The 20,085-nt window shown below is 39.0% G+C and overlaps 1 protein-coding gene across 17 annotated transcripts in view; it reads right to left on the bottom strand.

The window, feature by feature from the left end:
* Positions 1-229: 229 nt before the first annotated feature.
* The window catches only part of ptprf.S (protein tyrosine phosphatase receptor type F S homeolog), a 325,862-nt gene continuing 306,006 nt past the window's right edge, over positions 230-20,085 (bottom strand). For 8 of the 17 annotated variants that reach the window (XM_041561420.1, XM_041561424.1, XM_041561429.1 and 5 more), the window contains 21 exons: positions 19,440-20,018; positions 19,260-19,357; positions 17,592-17,845; positions 17,397-17,487; positions 16,896-17,102; positions 14,746-14,903; positions 14,399-14,410; positions 13,111-13,226; positions 11,274-11,306; positions 9,773-9,870; positions 8,358-8,481; positions 8,075-8,250; positions 6,964-7,083; positions 5,984-6,138; positions 4,853-5,138; positions 4,559-4,737; positions 4,322-4,448; positions 3,780-3,905; positions 3,239-3,393; positions 2,811-2,946; positions 230-1,742 (listed from right to left, as the gene is read on the bottom strand). In XM_041561420.1, coding sequence (XP_041417354.1) covers positions 1,674-1,742; positions 2,811-2,946; positions 3,239-3,393; positions 3,780-3,905; positions 4,322-4,448; positions 4,559-4,737; positions 4,853-5,138; positions 5,984-6,138; positions 6,964-7,083; positions 8,075-8,250; positions 8,358-8,481; positions 9,773-9,870; positions 11,274-11,306; positions 13,111-13,226; positions 14,399-14,410; positions 14,746-14,903; positions 16,896-17,102; positions 17,397-17,487; positions 17,592-17,845; positions 19,260-19,357; positions 19,440-20,018 — 3,299 coding nt within the window. In that variant the 3' untranslated portion in view covers positions 230-1,673. The remainder of the gene's footprint in view (positions 1,743-2,810; positions 2,947-3,238; positions 3,394-3,779; positions 3,906-4,321; positions 4,449-4,558; positions 4,738-4,852; positions 5,139-5,983; positions 6,139-6,963; positions 7,084-8,074; positions 8,251-8,357; positions 8,482-9,772; positions 9,871-11,273; positions 11,307-13,110; positions 13,227-14,398; positions 14,411-14,745; positions 14,904-16,895; positions 17,103-17,396; positions 17,488-17,591; positions 17,846-19,259; positions 19,358-19,439; positions 20,019-20,085) is intronic. The other 9 variants (XM_041561426.1, XM_041561428.1, XM_018260800.2 and 6 more) reach the window with 3 other exon arrangements.

Genomic DNA, 20,085 nt, shown 5'->3' with positions numbered 1-20,085 from the left:
ATTGGAAGCAAAACCAGCCTATTGGGTTTACTTAATGTTTACATGATTTTCTAATAGACAAGGTATGAAGATCCAAATTACGGAAAGATCAGTTATCTGGAAAACCCCAGGTCCCATACCTGTACATATGGACATAACACATTTTTGTTGAGGTCACTGTATAGATGATATCAGTATCCATAAAATCCCATTCATCCACATCACTGACACCAGAAACAACAGGCCGGCGTTTAGGAAACCCAATTATTCAAATTTATTAACATTGAGGATTTCTTTCGGCAAAGATGCTGTATTAGTAGGCTTTTTTTTTTTTTTTTTACGTATTTTCTCATTTTATTAACAAATAGAAAACATACTGTATACAACAGAGCACTAATGTATACACAAGGTAAAAATGATCCTCTTATCCAACATTAGCGACCCTGCGTTCCTCCTGCAATACCTTGTGTGATACAATCGGGTTCATTCCCACCACCTTTGCGCCCAGAGTAGGGGCTTCTCCTCTATGGCATGAGTAATTAGAATTTGTATTAAGACAAGAGTACCATTAAATTACATACAGTTCGCTCCCCCGCATTGGTTTAGTAGAAAGTCCAAAAGGCTTAACATTATAATGAATGTTCTTTTCAGGACAGAAAGAATCAAATGTCCAATGTGCCTCCTCCCTACTCTAGAATAACTAGAAAATAAAAATAGAACCTTCAAACATCTTCATCCTACATCTGAGATATGGTCAAATATATACTTTGTGTTTAAAGTCCGTGGAGCCCCCAATTGCTACTTTTCTAAATCCCTCGCACCAGGCGAGCAATGCCACAGTGGACATGGGCTCAGAAAATAAAAGCTACCATTAGAAAAAATAATAATAAAACAAGGGAAAGATTGTGGTTGATTGGTCCCTCGGTCTTGAGCTCGTGTCCGAGAGAACTTAGATATACACCAGAATTCCAGACCCCCATGAAGATCATAATGAGATGATACGTAACCAGTGGAAATGAATTCATCTTGAGAAGACCAGCCACCACAAGCGACTTCATTTGGAGTCATCGAGCCATTCTAAAGACGTTCCTTCCCTGCCGTTACCTCCAATTTATGTTTCCTTAGACTTGTCAAGGCAACAAAACCCAATGTGCTTTGTTAGCTCCAAAGAGCTGTACCAGAAAAGGGAGCTCAGCACAAAAAAGAAACATTAAAAAATAAACAAACTAGAGTTCTTATTTCTAGCATGGTATATTAGTTCTTAAAGTAAAAAAAAAAAGGTGTGTGTATATGTATGTATATGTATATATATATTTATATTTATATAGAGAGAGACATACATATACACACACAGCTGAGCTGCCCAAAGAGGAATGCTAGCCAAGTACATACAACTTGTTTTAACAAATAAAAATACTAAACTCAAAAAGGCTTTAAAAAATGGATTAAAAAGAATATAAAATAAACATTTCTTTAATATATTCCCGTGTGCCATAAAAAGGACCAGAGACCTGAATGGAGGAGCAGAAGGGAATGAGTTGTGCTGAAATTCCAAGCAAGTCTTGCAAAGCTTTGCATTATCTTGTGTTAATGTGAGAGTCGGGAAGAGCAAATACAGGAGAAAGACCCGGCACAAGGTTGGAGAGTCAATGATCTCCTGCTGCTCTAGGCAAAAACTCTGCCCAAAGTGATACTTATGTTGCATAGTGGTCAAAGCTGCCCAGATACTCCAGTGCGGCTCGATAGCACAGTTGATACTGGTCCTGAGTAGAAGACAAAAGAATGACAGTTTGATATTGCAATAATAAAAGTCATAGAAGATCAGTCTGAGCAAGTGTGTAAAGCAGACGGGAAAGCAGCGTAGCTTGTGGCTTAATGTGCTCTTATTCCACTTATAGCCGACCCTCCTGCATTGCCTACGTGCATTCACTAAACTCCACAAAATATGTGTGTGTATATATTTATTTACAGGATGTATACATTAACAGTCTGGTGACACATTACACATGGAAAAGAAGTGAAATGCAAAGGAGTTGCTTTCAGACTTTTAGGGACTCGACCTCTACCTTTATGCTACAATATCAGGGAACCCCAAATGGTGTAAAATATTTACAGACATGAATCCAGTCCCTAGTTACAAAAATATATAGGGAGCCTAAGGACCCTCCATCTGATCTTCTAGCCAACCTCAGGGCAGAACATGAATGTCCACAACCCCCTCAAATCTCATCACAACTCTCTGCTTCTGTCTAGTGGCTCATCACGTGAGAATCTAAGGAAGTGTATCATATGGAATAGAATTCATACAAGCTATTGTTCTGCTGGGTAAATCATAGGGACTCCTATTGTGATGAGGCTTTGTGCAGAACCATTGCTAGACAAGAAGGCATTCCAACGCTTACAAGATAATGTTGCCACCAAGTTGAGGGTTTCATCCCAAAATACATTCTAATCAGGAAATTGTTACTGCTGTTTACACAAATATGCTGAAGGGGGTTTTGTGCTGAATAAGCCCTAGGCAACCAAGAGGACCACCACCGCCCGCCCCCCCCCCCCCGCGCATGTCCGACCAGGCACAATGGAGAGAGGGGAAACGGACAGGTAAGAGAGGGGAGAGCGACAAAGGAGAGAGGTGTGAGCGACGAAGGGGAGGGTGACAGGAGGAATGAAGGGGAGTAAGACGGAGGTAGGCAGGACTAGGGGTAGCCAGAAGACAATTTTAGAGGTAGCTGCCCAGTGCCTCCTATAATTGTGCCATCGTCTGCCTGCCCCTAGTTCCAGCCCTGGCAAACAGTATTATTTTCCATCCTGTAGACAGGCAGGAGCCTTACCTCTGTTTGTACCATTGCTGGCCGCTGTGTTCTTAAAGTCTTCACTGTTTGAAACATGTCAACCACCCCCTCGTACCTCATGCGCTCCAGTACAATACTCAGAGTGATGAATACTCCACTGCGCCCCACACCAGCACTAGAACGACATTTCTCTAGTCAATAGGATCCATATGCAGATTTACAAATATACATGTTTTTATATGTCCAGTGATTTATTTTTAGTGTTATAGTAGTTGTCTGTCACTTTTCTGTCAAGAGTTTGACTCTAGTTACTGGAGCTAAAAACCTACTAAAAACACCTTTAAAGATTATTAATTGAAGTGTTCTTAGTTTGAAGATATATTTATTAAACATTCATCCAACATTGCAACAAATAATAAAATATTAATTCCCCTGCCTCTGGGTCAGACACTAGAGCAAGGATTTACCTGCAATGGACGGTGATTGGCCCATCTTGTCCAAACTGCTCCTTGGTTTTGTGCACCTGCCCAATAAAGTCAATAAAGCCTTCACCTGTTTTTGGCACTCCTTGTTCAGGCCAGTCAGTGAACTGGAATTGTCTAATTGTACGGGATTGGCCGTCCTGCAAATAGAATAGAACATTCTAGAAAAGAATATGGAATCATGGAAGTTTTAATGATGTGAAAATTGGAGCCTGCCCAAGTATGTGTGGCACCCACAGCACGTGTGACTATGTTTCCCATGGTGCAACACCATCACCGCTCTCTAGAAAAGTAACTGACAAGGCGACACTGGATGGATGAAGAGAAACAAGGAGCAGGTCTAATGATAACATACTGCTGTAAATAATCTAAAAATAGTTGTGCCCTACGGTTGTGCCTCTGCCATCTAACACTGGTTCTGGCCATGAGGACATATTAAAAAGGATTATAGATGGACATTCATTCAAGTATGCCTTTGTTTGGAGGGACAAAATGGCAGCCCATGGAAGCTCCTTTTTGTACTTACCCTTGCATCTGTCACTTTGAACTCCCGCAGGATGTACTGAGGCATGTTATACTCAGCCATAGGATCCACTACGAAATACTGGTATCGTGCGGAACGTTCTGCAGGCCAGTACTGATGGCACTTCTCCTACAGAATAACAAGCTGTTACTTTCATATACAACTCAACAACATTGAAAATCACATGCAAAACGTTGTGCTGTACTGAGCTGATTAAGCACAATAACATATCAGAATAGTCCATCTGTAGGGTTACAGGCTAAAAGTGCAGCATGTAAAATCCAGGTCATTCTTTTAGTATAATCCAACCCTCCTTATATGGCTTATAGCAAAATGAGCTTGCGGCACTGAAAATGTTGGAGAGCACTAATATAGATCATGATAATATACAGTTCTATTACTACCAATATAGTCACAGTTTATTATTAATTACCGGTACTCCAAGCACATGCACATAAAATTAAACTTTTGAAGATCTGAAAAACACTCCTTATCAATAAGAATCTAGCGCTTTTATCCCTATATTACAGATGAATGTGCCTTACCCTGCCCATTTCTCGCAACTTTGTCAGCATCACCACAATGGTGGAGTTATGTTCCCACAACATTCTCCAGAAATCCTCAGTGGTCTCAGCCAATGGCCCCTGAGTAGCAATATAGCCTTTCTGCTGCCTGTAAATAAAGGGCAGAGTTTAGTGTGTGCAATACTAGACATGTTTCTGACATATTTCTGCTGTATGAATTGATCATTATTCTACACCACAGAATCTTTCAAGCTTTACCTGTAGCCATCAATGAAACTTGCATTGATATAATCGGATCCCTCCACCCCTCGAATGGGCTGCAGAGTGACACGGCTCAGTTCATATGGCATGATGTTTACCAGTCTGTTTTTGAACTTGTTGCATGGGAGGTTGGCACTGATAAATCGGGAGGTGTGGGCTTTAGAGTTGGCCAGAAGCTGACAATGGGGTAAAAAAAAAAAAAACATACAAAAATATAATTTCTTAGTATTGTACTTAGATTATTAGAATATGTCAGAATAAAATCCAAGCCTCAAAAAGGCTGTGGTGTACCTTGAACTCTAGTTCCATGGAGGTAACACTCTCCCCCGGAGGGACCTGAGACAGTTTCTGGATATGAGCATAGAGACTGCGCGCTGGCACTTCAGTGACCCCACACATTACTGCTTCAAGCAGTGCCTCATGGATAAAGATGTACTGGTCCTCTGTTTGCACCATATAATTTCGTTGGGACCGCATGCAGGTCACATGACCATAGATATCCACCGTTTTCTCCAGTTTCACCCGTTCTAGCATGGCATCAATAACAATGAAGCATCCAGTTCTGCCCACACCAGCACTGCCAGAGAGAGGGAGATACAGTTAGAGAATGAAGAGACCTCAGGGCATTGTCTGGGCTTCAGGAAGGGCTGCTAACAAGAAGACTGTGATCAGATTAAAGGAGGGAAAGGACAAGTCACTGTTTCCCATTCCTCACATATAGGAACCCAACACAAAAAATGAAGAAAAAAACAAGGTGCTTGAAAGCCCTGGTGCTACATGTTTGTATGGTGTGTGCTCAATTGGTGGGATTCCCATTGACTTTAAGGGCAGGGGCACACAAAGCTACTGGGGCAGATTAGTTGGCCTTGCCTCACGAGGAAATTTCGGGCGACTTTAGAAAACGAAGCGCTCCGAGTGCCATCCCGCCGGACATTTTGATTCTCTGCACTCTTGAAATAGTGGAGCAGGAGACAGATGATTGACAGAACTCAAGGAGGATTGACTACTGCTACACTGGTTCAAGGAGGTATAAATAAAGCACTGCTTTCAACTGCAATTACATTTACAAGTGACTTTAAAACCAATAAAAATTTAAAAAAAATGAATGTATATTGGAAAAATTACTTAGAATTACAAAATACATTATTGTAAAGCACAGGATTTCAGTGTAGAATCTGTTATTCAGTAAAATGTAAGAATTCAGAAGAGTCTGGATACTTATGCAGGAGGCTGTAATTAGCTTAACTCAGAAATGTCATATATCCTTTTCTGCACTAGCAGCTGACTTGTGAGATCTCAACCTAGCATATGCCTCCATACTGCAAGCAACTCACCACTAGTTTGCTACACTCCAACAATGTATATAAACTCTAAATGCAACCAAATGCAAGTAGCAATACAACAAATGTCTCTTGTTTGTACCTGCAATGGACAACCATAGGCCCAGCATCGGGTGGATTACAGGCTTTTACTCTGCGAAGAAATCCAAGGATAGGAGTAGGATATTCAGGGACCCCATGATCTGGCCAGGCCATAAACTGGAACTGCCTGATATCCCTCTTCTCATTGGAGCCATTCTGTGTGTAAGAGATATAGGAAGGTTACTTGCTTACTCAAATAATTTGTGGGGATATGTATTACTGAAGCAATAATGTTAAGCATTTTCTTTTTTCTTGAAAATATAAAGGGAAACACATGTTAAAGGATTCAGAATATATCTGAAGCATATGCTCCATAAAGAACCAGTACGGTAACAGTTAATTAAAGGAGAAGAAAAGCTACCAAGACAGATCTGGGCTCAGATTACAACAGGGAGGGGAAGGGGAGAGGAGCAAACTGAGCATGCTCAAGCCCTGCCCTGGAGGTTTATGATGAAAACAGGAAGTCTGATACAGAAGCCCATGTGTTCACAATAGAAGGAGAGGAATGCTGTGTTGCTTGACAGAGGACTCAGAGCAGCACTACTTTGAGGGTTTACTGGTGTATTTATATAGACCTTTCTGATAAAGCTTACTTAGTTTTAACCTTTCCTTCTCCTTTAAGCACTAAACAACCAATCATATTAAGGATCACATATAAAAATGTAGCAATTATCTAGCTACCATGAACAAAAGATGAGACCCCAGGAACTTTCTAACATAAGTGTGTTTATTTAAGACACATCTGGTAAGTGGTTTATTTACAGAGATGGCCTGCCATGTAAAACCCTTTCCATGGGAGCCCGTTGCACAGTTCTGCAAACAGTGCATCGTATAACACTGTGTTTTTTCCATGAACCTTTAAATAACACAGGAATGTAGATTCAACTTTGCAGCCAGGCTATTACGTCCCTTACTGACAAAAAGTAAAGCAGTTTCTAGAGTCCAAAACAAATATTTTACTGGCCAAGTAGTAGCGCTTACCTTGTAAAGTGTGAAAGTCCTAACTGTGTAGGTTGCAAGCTCTACTGTGTCCATTAACGTGACTTGGATCATGCCATAAGTCTCTGAGCCACGACTGGGCCAGTACTGGTCACATTTTACCTGCCAATTTGAGTGGGGGAGAAAATTAAATATTACACTGTTTATTGATTTTAGTCAGTAACCATTTGAAATATAAATATTAAATATATATATACTGTATAGTCAATTATGTATTCTCCCTAAAACTCACCCTTGTTTACCTTCAGTTTCCACTTTTTATAAAAACCGATGATCATATAAAAGGTCATTGACCCCAAAAACCTTTTTCAGTATCCTATAGATTTACCCTATAGGTTTTTTTGTGAGTTGGCTTTCTTGTGCTACTACTTTTTAAAGGGGTTTTTCACCATCCAACACTTTTCCCAGTTCAGTTGGTTTCAGATCAAAAGGAAATAGATACTGATGAGAAATGTATCAACTAAAGTATCAACTAAATGTAGCAAATTGTATTAGTTCAGAATCTGCTCTCGGATCACTTAGCTGCCACACCGGGACTGGAAGATTAAATAAAGAATAAAAAATGTAAGTTCTAAGTAATTGATGGGAGTCTTTATTTCTGCTTTGGATAAGAGACTTTTCAAGTAAGAATATGGAAGTTTTTTTTTAAGGGGATTTTTTTTTTATTACATGTGAAATGTGCATAATCCCACAATAAACATTGCTTTTGGCGAACAAACACACACCTCATCGTGTTGCTGGAAATCGAAGGCAATTTCTTAGCGGCACAATAATGCCTGGACCTTGCCGAGTGGCCTGTCATTGAAAATAAGCTTAAATGTAGGGGTGAAATGTGCCCCGACCAGCGTTATCAGACTGATTTCCATTTACAGTAAGTCAATGACAGATGGCATGGTAAGTTTAAGGTGTTTTTCCACCATCTCCAAATATCATGCGTGCCATGAGCCTTCACTGTATTTGTAAAGATATCATTTTTACAGGTGTCAATGGCACTTTTGCATGTAATGCTTCTTCCATTTTTAAGCTTCCTTCCATAACATTACAAATTAACTTTACCAGCAAGGTGACAATCCTACAAGCTTTCTATACACACCCTTGATTTTTCCTCCAGCCGGGTCATCATGACAATAGTGCTTGTTCTCTGCTCCCACACCATTCGCCAGAAATCAGTGATGGTCTCAGGCAGTGGGCCCTGTGTAGCTATATAGGCATTCTGTTTCCTGTATCCATCTATGTAATTGCCATTCATGTAATCGCTTCCAGGTACTCCTGAAGACAACATGGCAGTCAGTTCCAACAATGGGAACAGTTTAATTCATTCAGACATAAGAATAAAGTGAATAAATGTAAACAGATGAGGAGGAGAAATGTCTTACCATCCACTGAAGTAAGAATGACCCTTGAATGGTCGTATGCAATCACATTTGCATAGCGATTCTTTGGTTTGTTTACTTCTAGATTTGAATTCTCCCAGGTGAATTGCTGACTTGGATCAATAGACTGAAAAAGAAACAACAAATAATGGAATAGAGATCAACTCGAATTTGTAACTCTAAATTGTTTGTTTAATACAGTAGGATGCAAGGGAGGCTAATGCTGATCACACACAGGACATCACCTTTTTTTCTTTTTGTTTTGTCTACTAAAATATTCACTACCGAACCTGTTGTTTTGGGTGCCCACACACATACAGGTGATCACAGATTTACAAATTGGTTGAATTATTAAAAAACAACAACAAAAAACAGCATGGTCATTTTTAATTCATCAGCATGTCGCTAACAGATACAGCAAGCTGCATTAAGGATATAACTGGCTGTAAAGAGTTAAACTCTAAAAGTAGCTTGTTCAGATCCAAGTTAAAGAAACACTATGCACATAAGCAATACGGAGTACTGATACTAAGCCAAATCCAAACCCTAATTTCCATATCCAGAGTTGTGAAAAATATAAAAAGGATATCAATTGTGAACAAAATATGTCATTGTCCAGAGGTTTAAAATCACATTACTTTAGTGGATTTGGATCATGTAGTATGAGAACTATGCAAGCAGTCACTTATGTTGTGTGTCTTTATCTTGATCACAGCCTTTTATAGCTCAGCTCCCCCTAGAGGTAGTAGAGCCCCACCTGGCACCCCTTAAACACATTGAAATGTGGACTTTAAAGGGGAACTATTGCAAAGATGAAAATGTAATATAAGCTTCATCATGAGATAAGAAACTTTCTAAATACAATCAATTATTCTGCATCATTTCTGAATTAATCAAGTTTATCATCACTAATCTGTTTCTCTTCATTCTGTCTTCATGCAGCAGTCAGATGAATGATCCAATATATCTTATAGTGAGGGCTTCCTTTCCCAGCAGATGAATTAGAGTTCACTCAAATAAATGATTCCAGTACAAACAAAATCTAACAAATTCTGCATGTAGAGAGACAGGACTTCTGGTGATTTTAATAGAATGAGCTCTAATACATCTTCTTGTTAATGAATATCTGACACCCAACTGCTGCATGAAGAGAGAATGAAGAGAAACAGATGCGGAGATAGGAATAGTGAAGATGAACTTGATTATTTCAGAAACAGTACAGAATGTTTAATTGGTTGTATTTAGACAGTTTCTTATTTCAGTGTGATGAAGCTTATATTTTCATTCATCCTATATGTAATTCTGTATCAGTAATCAAATGCTGATCATGTCTGAAATGTTTGTGTCAAAATATCTATATATATATATGTCTATTATATGTAAATATGTCTATGGACTATTTCTTCTGCTCTACTCACCTCATATTCCTGAGAGAACTTGAGTCCATCATTGGCCTTCAGTCTTTCAATATTGTCTGCAAGGTCAGAGATTGGGATAGGAGGGTGGTTTCTCATACCTGGAGCAAAGAAAAAGCATGTGTTGTAGACACAAACTCAAGAGTGCTAGTGGGTTTCCTGATCCAAACAATGTCAATGGACACTGCCATGAAATGGAAGGATAGGGAACTGCACAAAAAGACAGCATGCTGCAACAACCAGAGAAAAACAGCAATATGTGATCTTATATCACTAGTCTACATGCTCAGCGGAGGAGGTGATATGCAGCCCCTTGTGCTGTAACAGTGGATGGCTAGGAACAAGAGACAAAGGGTTATCCTAAAGAAAATAAATAAATGGTGAGAATAAAGAGACTAAATAGCTAAAATAACTGTTGCTTGAACTTAAATATAGACGATGGCTGGTAAATGAAGGGGAAACAAAATGTCACCAATCAGGTAAAAGCACAAAATTTGAGGTTAGTAAGGATGGATGAGACAGAAGGTTTAATGCTAGAAAAGAAAAGGACACAGAGGAGCTGGAGAAAATATACATTGCAATAAACAATTGTTAGGTTGAGGGTAGAGTTAGTTTTAGAATGGAAAACAACAAAACAAACAACAAACAAAAGATGAGGGTGGCAGGTCCAGAGGGCTATAAAAATCTGAATCCCTTCATTATCCCTCTGACTGAAAGTGTACAGAGCAGCAAACGTTTGTGTAGGAATGTGCTGCTTTATAGGAGGGAATATACCATGGAACAAATATGATACCAATGTTCAGAAGCGTTAATCAAACTACAGAAAGTACAGTGGGTCATAGTGCTCATTCATTCACCAAATAAAGTTGCTCTGAGTCCTGCACTTCAACAAGCCCAGCTATTAGGGCTAGTCCACACGGGGAGATAGCGACGCGTTTGCGGTCGCGGCGACAAAGTGCCGCGACAGTCGCCGCGACCGGCGCAGGCGACAGTTTTGTATGGGCGTCTATGTAAAAACGCCTGTGCTAACCACACGAGGCGATGCGCTTTTCAACAGTCGCCTGAAAAAGCCTGGCGAGGCATTTTCAGGCGACTGTTGAAAAGCGCATCGCCTCGTGTGGTTAGCACAGGCGTTTTTACATAGGCGCCCATACAAAACTGTCGGCTGCGCCGGTCGCGGCGCTTTGTCGCCGCGACCGCAAACACGTCGCTATCTCCCCGTGTGGAATAGCCCTTACTTTCCTAGCAGTAGTAATGTGGGGAAATCGCAAACATCAGGCTGTCTAATGACGAAAAGGAAATGTAAATGAGGGAAAGAAAGTGATAGCGGAGACTAAGCAAGGAAAGACAAATAAATGCAACAAAGTGCCAATAAGAAATGGAGGCAAGTGAGTGATAGAAGAGAAGAAGTGGGGCCAGAGTAGTTGTATATTGAGCCATTCATGAGTGAGTGTGGGGAAACTGGCAACTTTTCTACATGATTACAGCAGGTTGTCAAACTAACTTGAGATATTCGGGTGACTGGGGACACTGGAACCTGCAAGGAAAACAAAAGCAGCAAAGAACAGAAAGAGTTAGAGGGGCATATAAGCTGATCCAGGGCCCTGTGACTATTTACTATTACTATTTAACACATGGAGCCTCAGTTTACAACTAATAGGTCCTTTCTTAATTTGACTAATTTTTAGCTATTTTTCTTCTCAAAATGCAAGACCTAGTATTAAAATAACCAACTTCTTCACCTAGAGAGGACTCCATGTTATAATTAAAATTTACAAAAAAACCCTTGATAATATATCGGTTTTACCATATTATATTCATCTAGCTTTATGCAATATCTATGGAGTACAGCACAAGATCCTGCTATACAGAAGCTTTTGTTCACATGAGAGTTTCTATGTAGTCTTCCTGTCAGTGACATTACCAAAAACAACAGTCCCATCTAGTTGCCTCTGCAGACTTAGTTTTCATTCTGTTTCTATTTATCACTCAGAATTTGACCATCTGAGACATTCGCTGTCTCAGCCAAATGTATATTCCCATTAAGAACTTTAATAGTGGGCCTCTGAAGCCACCTGTACATTATTAATGTTAATCTAGGAACTACTTCCCATTGCACTAACACTGGCAGAGTATTTCCTGTTTATGACTAGAACAGACATCATGCTACCAGTCACATGGTCAGATGAGGCAAGACTTAAAGGGATTCCGTCATGATTTTTATTTCTAAATTACACTCTACAATATAAAATTTAATTCCTAAACCAAGTTTTGTAATATTGGTGTGTAGGCAGCCATCTCAGGTCATTTTGCCTGGTCATGTGCTTTCAGAAAAAGCCAGCACTTAAAGATGGAACTGTTGGGCTGTTGTTCTTACTCAATTTAACTGAATGTGTCACAGTGGGACCTGGATTTTACTATTGTTGCGGCAGTGGTTATCTCGTGTTAGGGAGCTGCTATCTGGTTACCTTCTCATTGTTCTGTTGTTAGGCTGCTGGGGGGGGGGGGCGAGGGAGGAGGTTGATATCAGTCCAACTTGCAGTACAGCAGTAAGAGTCATATGACTTGGAGCAGCTGGGAAACTGAGAATATGTTTTGCTCCATGTCAGATTTCAGGATTAAATATAAAAAAATCTGTTTTGAGAAAAGGATTTCAGTGCACAATTCTGCTGGATCAGCACTATTAACTGATGCATTTGGGGGGGGGGGGGAAATCCTATGACAGTATCCCTTTAAAGGACATCTTTTTCCTACTAAATAAATGAACATATGCTTGTTAGAATAGCACATTTCTGTTAAAATAATCTTTTTAAGATTAAGACACTGGTTCTTTGTATTGAACCATTTGCTCTTCTGGGAACATTACTGCTCATCTCATCCAAAAGAGAGAAATATAATGGCCTGGACAAAAGGAAAGATCTTACTGGATGGAAAAGATGGAAAAGAAAAACAGCAAGAGGAGGAGAGATAAAGCACTAAAGGTCCTTTCATACCCAAGAATCTTACACTTCCTGTCTCACAAGAAACATACATTTCTCCTTAAAACTTGCTATAAAGGGTCCCAAATCTTAGCAAGTGTTTCTACTCTATAAAGGAGGTACATATATACCATACAAGGGGTAATATATTCTAAATAACACATAGAAAGCTGGTTCTGTAATGCAAGTGTACTTGCTTATATTTACTAGCAAACAATCTAAAACAGACACTAGCAAATAAGTACACAACTACATGTGCAAGTTCTATATCAAATAAATATTTTACCAAAGCCTCCAGTTTTTTAACGCCTCTCCCCATCAGATAGAACAGTGCCGCCTTAGTGTTGGTGTACTGGAAGTTACCTGGAGTTTGGTAGTTTAGCCGTCTCATTTCCACTGGATCAGAGGAGTGAGATAGGAGACAGTCCTTAAGTCCTACTGCATGGTCATCTTTGCCCGAAGGTGAGTTGGTCCTTTTCCTAACAGCAAAAAGAATCAGTAATTAGATGTGTATTGATGAGCGTAAGTGATGCACTTATCCACTATTCATACACACAATACATGGTCATTTGTGCCTTGCTTTATGGTAGGGACTGTGGATTCATGATAGAGTCACTGTCCCAAAAGAAAAAGCAGGGTATACTTGGTGGCTGATATAACGGATCAGGGGCAACTGAATCAGTTTTTGTCCAAGAAAAGGTGACATATAAAGTATGTGATAACATAATTGTATTGAAGGATAAGAAAACCCTATTCATTGAGGGGTGCCAAAATGCTAGCCAGTCCCCAGTCTCGTAATTTTATGCAACTGTACATGGGAAAATCTAAATATGACAGAGGGATGACTGGGAAAGTGAGGTAAGATGGTGCCATGATTCAAACTTTTCATGAGCCAGTGCAGTTTTTGCCTAACAGGAGCACCAGCAAAACAAACCTAGCGATTTATCTCTATTTTAATAGAAGAGTAAAAGTACAGGATCTAACCTGGGGTTTGGATAAGGTTTTTTCTTAATTCAGATCATCATACCTAAAAGTCTACTAAAATACATTTACACATTACATATGCCCAATATGACGTTTATGCCGTCTATATGGATATAGATTAGTTTAGTTAGGATTAAGTATTGTATTATTACTGAAAAAAGGAAATTCAATTATTTGCATAAAAGAGACACTATTGGAAATGGTCATTCTGTAATTCTTAGGTTTCTGGATAAGGTTTACAATACCTGTATAACAAACCATAACACAATCCAGGGGCAATAAAACATTTGAACTGCATATATCCAACTGTTCTTTTGGCTACACCAAATTGGCCAGAAATATGATGGTAAGACAGGACTTGTACATACAGACCATGTGTCTTTTGAGGAGGAGGTTTCAGTTTTATGTATCTAAGAGTAAATGTCACTAATAATATTCATGTTTAAAATAGGATTGTGACAGTTAAGAATCTACTTAACGACATCCACTAAACACGAATATGAAGCACCATATTGATTTTGCAGTGGCCTAAACACCAAGTTATTCTGGTTTATGTCAAGAGCTTATCTTTACTGTGCAAATTAAATCTTTGTAAAATGTTGTCTGCACTTCCTGGACAGCAGAAGATAATTTAGCCATACTACGAGATAAGATCAGAACATCTTACCTTTCCTGTTTACTAGGTCCATGCAGGCAAAACACAGAAAAAGAAATAAAGCAGTTAAGTGAAGTTGTTAAGAAAATGTAGTACAGGCAAAAGAAAAAAATAGTATACAGCAGGCCTAACCTGAAAAGGCAGGTCACACATACAGGGTATGAGGATCAAATAGTTTATATGCATTTGTAAGGTCAACTATGATCCCTTAAAAGTAACCATTTATTCACTTAGTTATAGCATTTACATTTATTTGTAATTGTGTCCAGTAAAACACTGGAATGTTAGTCAGTCATTTAGGCTTCTGGGAAATAATGTTTATTGGGGGTATGAATGTGGATCTTGCAGATATTCCTTACCTTTTAAAAAACAGAATGGCAATAACAATAATTATTATGAGAATTACAGCCAGAACAGGACCCATGACCCAAAGCATTTCTGGCTCTTCCTGTTGTTTGGCCAGTGAGGACACCTCCACCACAATATCATCTGAGTATGGGCTGGCTGCATACTTTTTCTGCACAAAGAATATATGAGAAAGAGAGGCTTTATGAAGAGTTTGTTAAATACTTCCCTTATTAAGCACTTGTGGCAACTGAACAACTGCTGACAACTTCCTTGTACTCTGCAAATATTTAGTTAGTACTCTAGTAAGTACTCTAGTTGCACTACAAGATACTAATTTGTAATGACAAATTGCATATAACAGAGAAAATCATTATTTACATTGTCTTCTTAAAGGAACAGTTCAGTGTAAAAATAAAAACTGGGTAAATAGATAGGTTGTGCATATTAGTTTCTAATATAGTTAGATTATATAGTTAGATTAGAAAATGTCATGTATAAAGGCTGCAGTGACTGGATGTGTAACAGAATAGCCAGCCAGCCTGCTTTTCAGCTCTCTACAACTTGAAGGGGAGCCACATGGGACATAACTGCTCAGTGAGTTTGTAATTGATCCTTAGCATTCAGCTCAGATTCAAAAGCAAACAGTTATGACCCATGTGCCTCCCCCCTCAAGTCTCTGATTGGTTACTGCCAGCCAATGGAAACCAAGAGAGCTGAAAAGCAGGAAGTAGTGTTCTGGCTATTATGTTATACATCAAATCACTCCAGCAACTAACTAACTACATTAAAAACATTTTTATTTTGCACAATGTTTATCATTACACTGAACAATTCAATTTAAAACCATGTTGTAATGGTGGCACCAGTGCTAGATTTGCTCACCAGCAAATTTGCTAGTGGGGCCCTAACCTGAACAGGCCCTCTAATCTACCCATCCAAAAGAGCTATATTTTGTGCCAGCACCTGTGTTTTTTTCTGTTAATGAAAGCCAGTGCAGTAGTTCCAGAAAAGAATTTAGACAAAAAAATGTTGTTTTGTTTGTTTTTTGAGACAATCTTAGGGCTTTGTAAAAGAGGTAGATTAGGGTCCATATAACCAGTCTTTTTTGAGACTTTTCAAACATCCTGAGCAGTGCCTTTAACCCTAATCTGTTACTGCTCAGAAATGAAGTCAAATAAACCTCTTAAAAAAAAAAACTGTCTATTTACACAGATATTTAGGTAAATACATAACATTGGGGCAAATTCAATAAATATAGTTTATATTATACTGTAGAAGTTGTTAGCTCCCAAAGTATTTTAGCATTTCCTGTCAGAATACTAACTAGGAATTAACAGGTATCCTAAAATAGATCTGAAGGCATTGCATACATAAATAATAATGCAAGAAATGGTTATGAAAAGGTCTAGTGTCTAGCCATAGCTAAAATTCTAACTAGTATTCTGGTTATACAGAATGGTCAGTTTCAACCTAAATACCTATTCATTGCAGTTATTCACACATCGGGATACTGTTTAAACTAAACTTGCTGTGAATTTGCTAGAGCTTTGTGTGTGTCCTCCCATAAGGCAATGGAAAACCATGAAGTGAAAGGGCCTGCAGATCGCTCTTATTTCTGAAAAGGTACAACCATGGGAACAGCTAGTACAGAAAATCATTTGACTGACCAGTTAACGGAATGGTTGAGTAACATTATATTTAGACAGTGTATGGCCTCCTACACCGTTGAGCTTGACAAATGTAAGTAAAGGGACTATCACATATACATATGGCAAGTAACATAACTGCACAGAACTAGATTTGTGCACACACAAAAATGAAATGGAAACTATTATATGGTTATATGGTCACTTCTGGGATCCTGAGTTTAATTTCAACAAGGCACTATCTACAAGGAGTATGAATATTAGCCTCTGGGTGCTCCAGTATCCTTACATCCCATGGGTGAATTGTATTCTAATGTGCCACAGATGATGGCTACCGATTAGTATCATATATTAGTAAGATTAAGAAAAAACGCTTTTCTTTATCTTAGCTTTTTTTTAGTAATACAAAAATGTACACTTTGCAATGCATTCACAGTTAGACGATTTCATGTATTTAACACCTTATATTAAACAAAGTAGGAACATCAGTTTTTCTAAAAATTATCCAGACTCACAGTGTCCCCATCTTCTAGTGCAGCCAGTACAAAGCAGGCGTAGCTTAAATCCGGATTCAGCGGCTTGTTGATAAACCCATTGTAATCCTTATTGTCACCCAAAGTAAAAGATTCTGGAAGCGTATTAACTCGGGCTGCTATGTATGGCTTATTCTTGCTTGCCTGCCTCCTATGACGACGGGTTCCCTGGTTAATTGCTTCAAGTATCTAAAAAGAAAATAAACATGAGTTTAGTTCTCACAGGATCATCAGAAGGTGTAATGTAATCTAAGGTGTAATGTAATGTAATCTATTCTCACTTGATGCCTTGGGGATGAATATGGACCTGTTTAGTGCACTTTGAGAACTTCAGGCATGCCTTTATAGAGAAGCCCTCACCGATACTTAAATACATTTCATTAGACACAAATATAATAACAAAAAACAAAAGAGAGATGGAGAATGTAAGGAGTAGAGACAAATGTATAACCCAGTGTTAGTACTCAATGAAATAAAAGTTACCTGTTCTAGCTCCATTTCCTCAGGGCTCTGCCAGCGAGAATTCAGACCTCTGCTGGAACTGTCCAGTGGGACAACCACAATATAATACCACCTATTAGTTAAACAAAAAAAATATATTTAGCAGATAATTTAAGTCTGTGTGATTGCCTTATCTTCTTTTAATCAGTGGAATACAGTCAGTTAAACTCCTCTTACCTTACTGGGGCAGTAGTCTGAACCTGAGGCAACAGCAAGGTGAACCTGCCCTCCTCCATGTATTTGTTGGCAGAAAAAGGTTTGCTTTTCAGAACATCTGGTGCTGTGCGAATGGACACCCGGTGTTGCAGTCCTCCTGCACTACTCCCCCTGTTCATCAGCACAAAGGAGTACTCTGTATCTGGCTTGAGATTACTGATTAGTTTGCGCATAGAATGTCCATCAACTTCTACGTGCTGATTATTGTAAAAGATCTGAAAGAACCAAAAACATATAAATAAGTATGTATATGAATATTTGCTTGTGAAATCTTTATTTATACATGTTTTTCAGGAAAAGGAAAAGGAACAGAAAGAAAGGGGGAGACATTTAAAAAGAAAAAAAGCATATTTCAGATCTTCTAACATTTTGATATAATCACATTTAATCAATCAATATATTGTATCTTGCTTTGAGGCAAATATGTACAAGTTCTACATTATATTCTGGATCTCTTTAAAGGTGACCTGTCATCCAGACATAAAATGCTGCATAATAAAATATCTTTTCAAATTAAACATGAAACCCATATGCTTTTTTTCATTTAAACATCCATACCTGTTACAAATGCATTTAAAAATGTTAGCTGTCAATCATATATTGCCTGCTCCTCCTCTATGTGGGGTCAGCAATTACTTTCACTTTCCATTTTGCACTTCCTACATGTCACTGCACTCCCCATATTCCCCTTCCCTGCTCACAGTGTATAATTGTGTAGCCAGTTTTTTGAGGCTTTACAAAGCTTGTCTTAAGAACAGTGTTCACAAAATGGCTGCTGTCTGCTTGCTGTGATTGTGAATTCCAAGGCTGACTGCAACAAAGATTTACATAATTTATATAGTGTTAGAAAAGCTTATTTTACTTAAACACAAATAGATAAGAATTATTTCTCAGGGTGACAGGTCCCCTTTAAGGCAGGGGAAGGCCCTATGCCTCTATGTGTATAAGTTTAAGAGCCATGAAAATGAACTGCAGGTGTTTTTATGCCTTTAAAGGAGAAGGAAGGCCATTTATACAAGTGATTGTATTTACTTACCTGAAACCCCAGGTCAGAAACTGCACCAGCCTGGGGTTCTTCTAGCGAGCACCATCATCTTCTTTGCTTTTCAAATTTCCCGGGGCAGATGCATGCGCAATTGAATGAAATAGCCGACTTCTTAGTTTGGCTTTTCTCTCTAATGCGCATGCACAGACGTGAGCTGAAAGAAGAAGCAGGAAGCAGATCGCTCTGTGGTGCTCGCTGGAAGAACCCTGGGCCAGTGCAGTTTTCTGCTGATAGGAGCTCTGGCCCGGGGTGTCAGTTAAGTAAATACAATTATTTGGGGATGCCTAACTTTTGGCACCCCCCAAGTATAAAATGACTTTCCTTTTCCTTTAAAATCAAGTTTAACCTTTGAAGTATTTTTTCTGGCCTCCACCTGCTCAAGGGCTCCACAAGACTAATGTATATGGCAACAAATCAATAGTTGTATAGCTAACTCAATGTATTTCTAAAAAATAGTCAACTTCCTGGAAAAATTTGAGCACTGTCATACCGTGCCAATATAATCTACTTTTCATACTTTTGTAGTGTAACGTGACAGAAGTACAAACAGGAATGTGCACATTTGCTTGTTTAATCATATTAACCTTGAAAGGCACAGCCGATTTGTAAGAATCAGGCAGTTCCCAACTAAGCAAGACTGAGGTTTTCGTCACGGCGTTAACTCTGAAATTCTTAGCAAACACTGTAACGACAGGGAACAAATAGGTCAGTTACTGATATACATGCCCATACACTTATTATGTTCTACATCTCCTTTCTGTTACCTTGATCAACAGGCATGGTACGTGATTGAATGCTAGGACTTAGAGGACCAGTGCCTTTGCTTGTTCTTGCCCTGACCTTGATATCATAGGTGGTGTCTGGCTTGAGGTTGACTAGTGTTATGTATGTGTCCCGAGTGATATTGGTGAGATCCTGCTGGCTATTGATGTCACGATACACCACTGTGTAGTTGGTGATCTTTCCATTGCGTTCAGACAACACTGGCGGTTCCCAGGACACTTCTGTTGTAGAGGTGGTAAGTCCAACTACTTGCAGGTTCTGAGGAAAACCACTAGGAATATCTTCAGTTGTGGAAATTTCCTTCTCATATTCCTCCCCTGCACCAGCTCGGTTTTTTGCAGAAAGCTTGAATATATAGCTTGCACCTTTATGTACTCCAGTCACTGTGTGGTGATGTTCATTCTTGCCAAAGTCAATAGTAATAAATCTGTCTTCGTCCACTCGCTTGTACTGCAAACGATATCCTAACAACTCTCCCACCATCTCTCTTGGAGGATGCCACTGGATCAGAGCAGTGTTCATTGTTGTAATGCTGATCATCATAGTGGGTTTATTAGGCACTAAAAGATATTATTGAATTAGAAATTTAAAGCTGTAATGATGGATGCCCCTATCTGAGAATTATGT

Source organism: Xenopus laevis, chromosome 4S (assembly GCF_017654675.1).
Source record: "Xenopus laevis strain J_2021 chromosome 4S, Xenopus_laevis_v10.1, whole genome shotgun sequence".
Taxonomy (NCBI): Eukaryota; Metazoa; Chordata; class Amphibia; order Anura; family Pipidae; genus Xenopus; species Xenopus laevis.
This window is presented reverse-complemented; position numbering and strand designations above follow the sequence as displayed.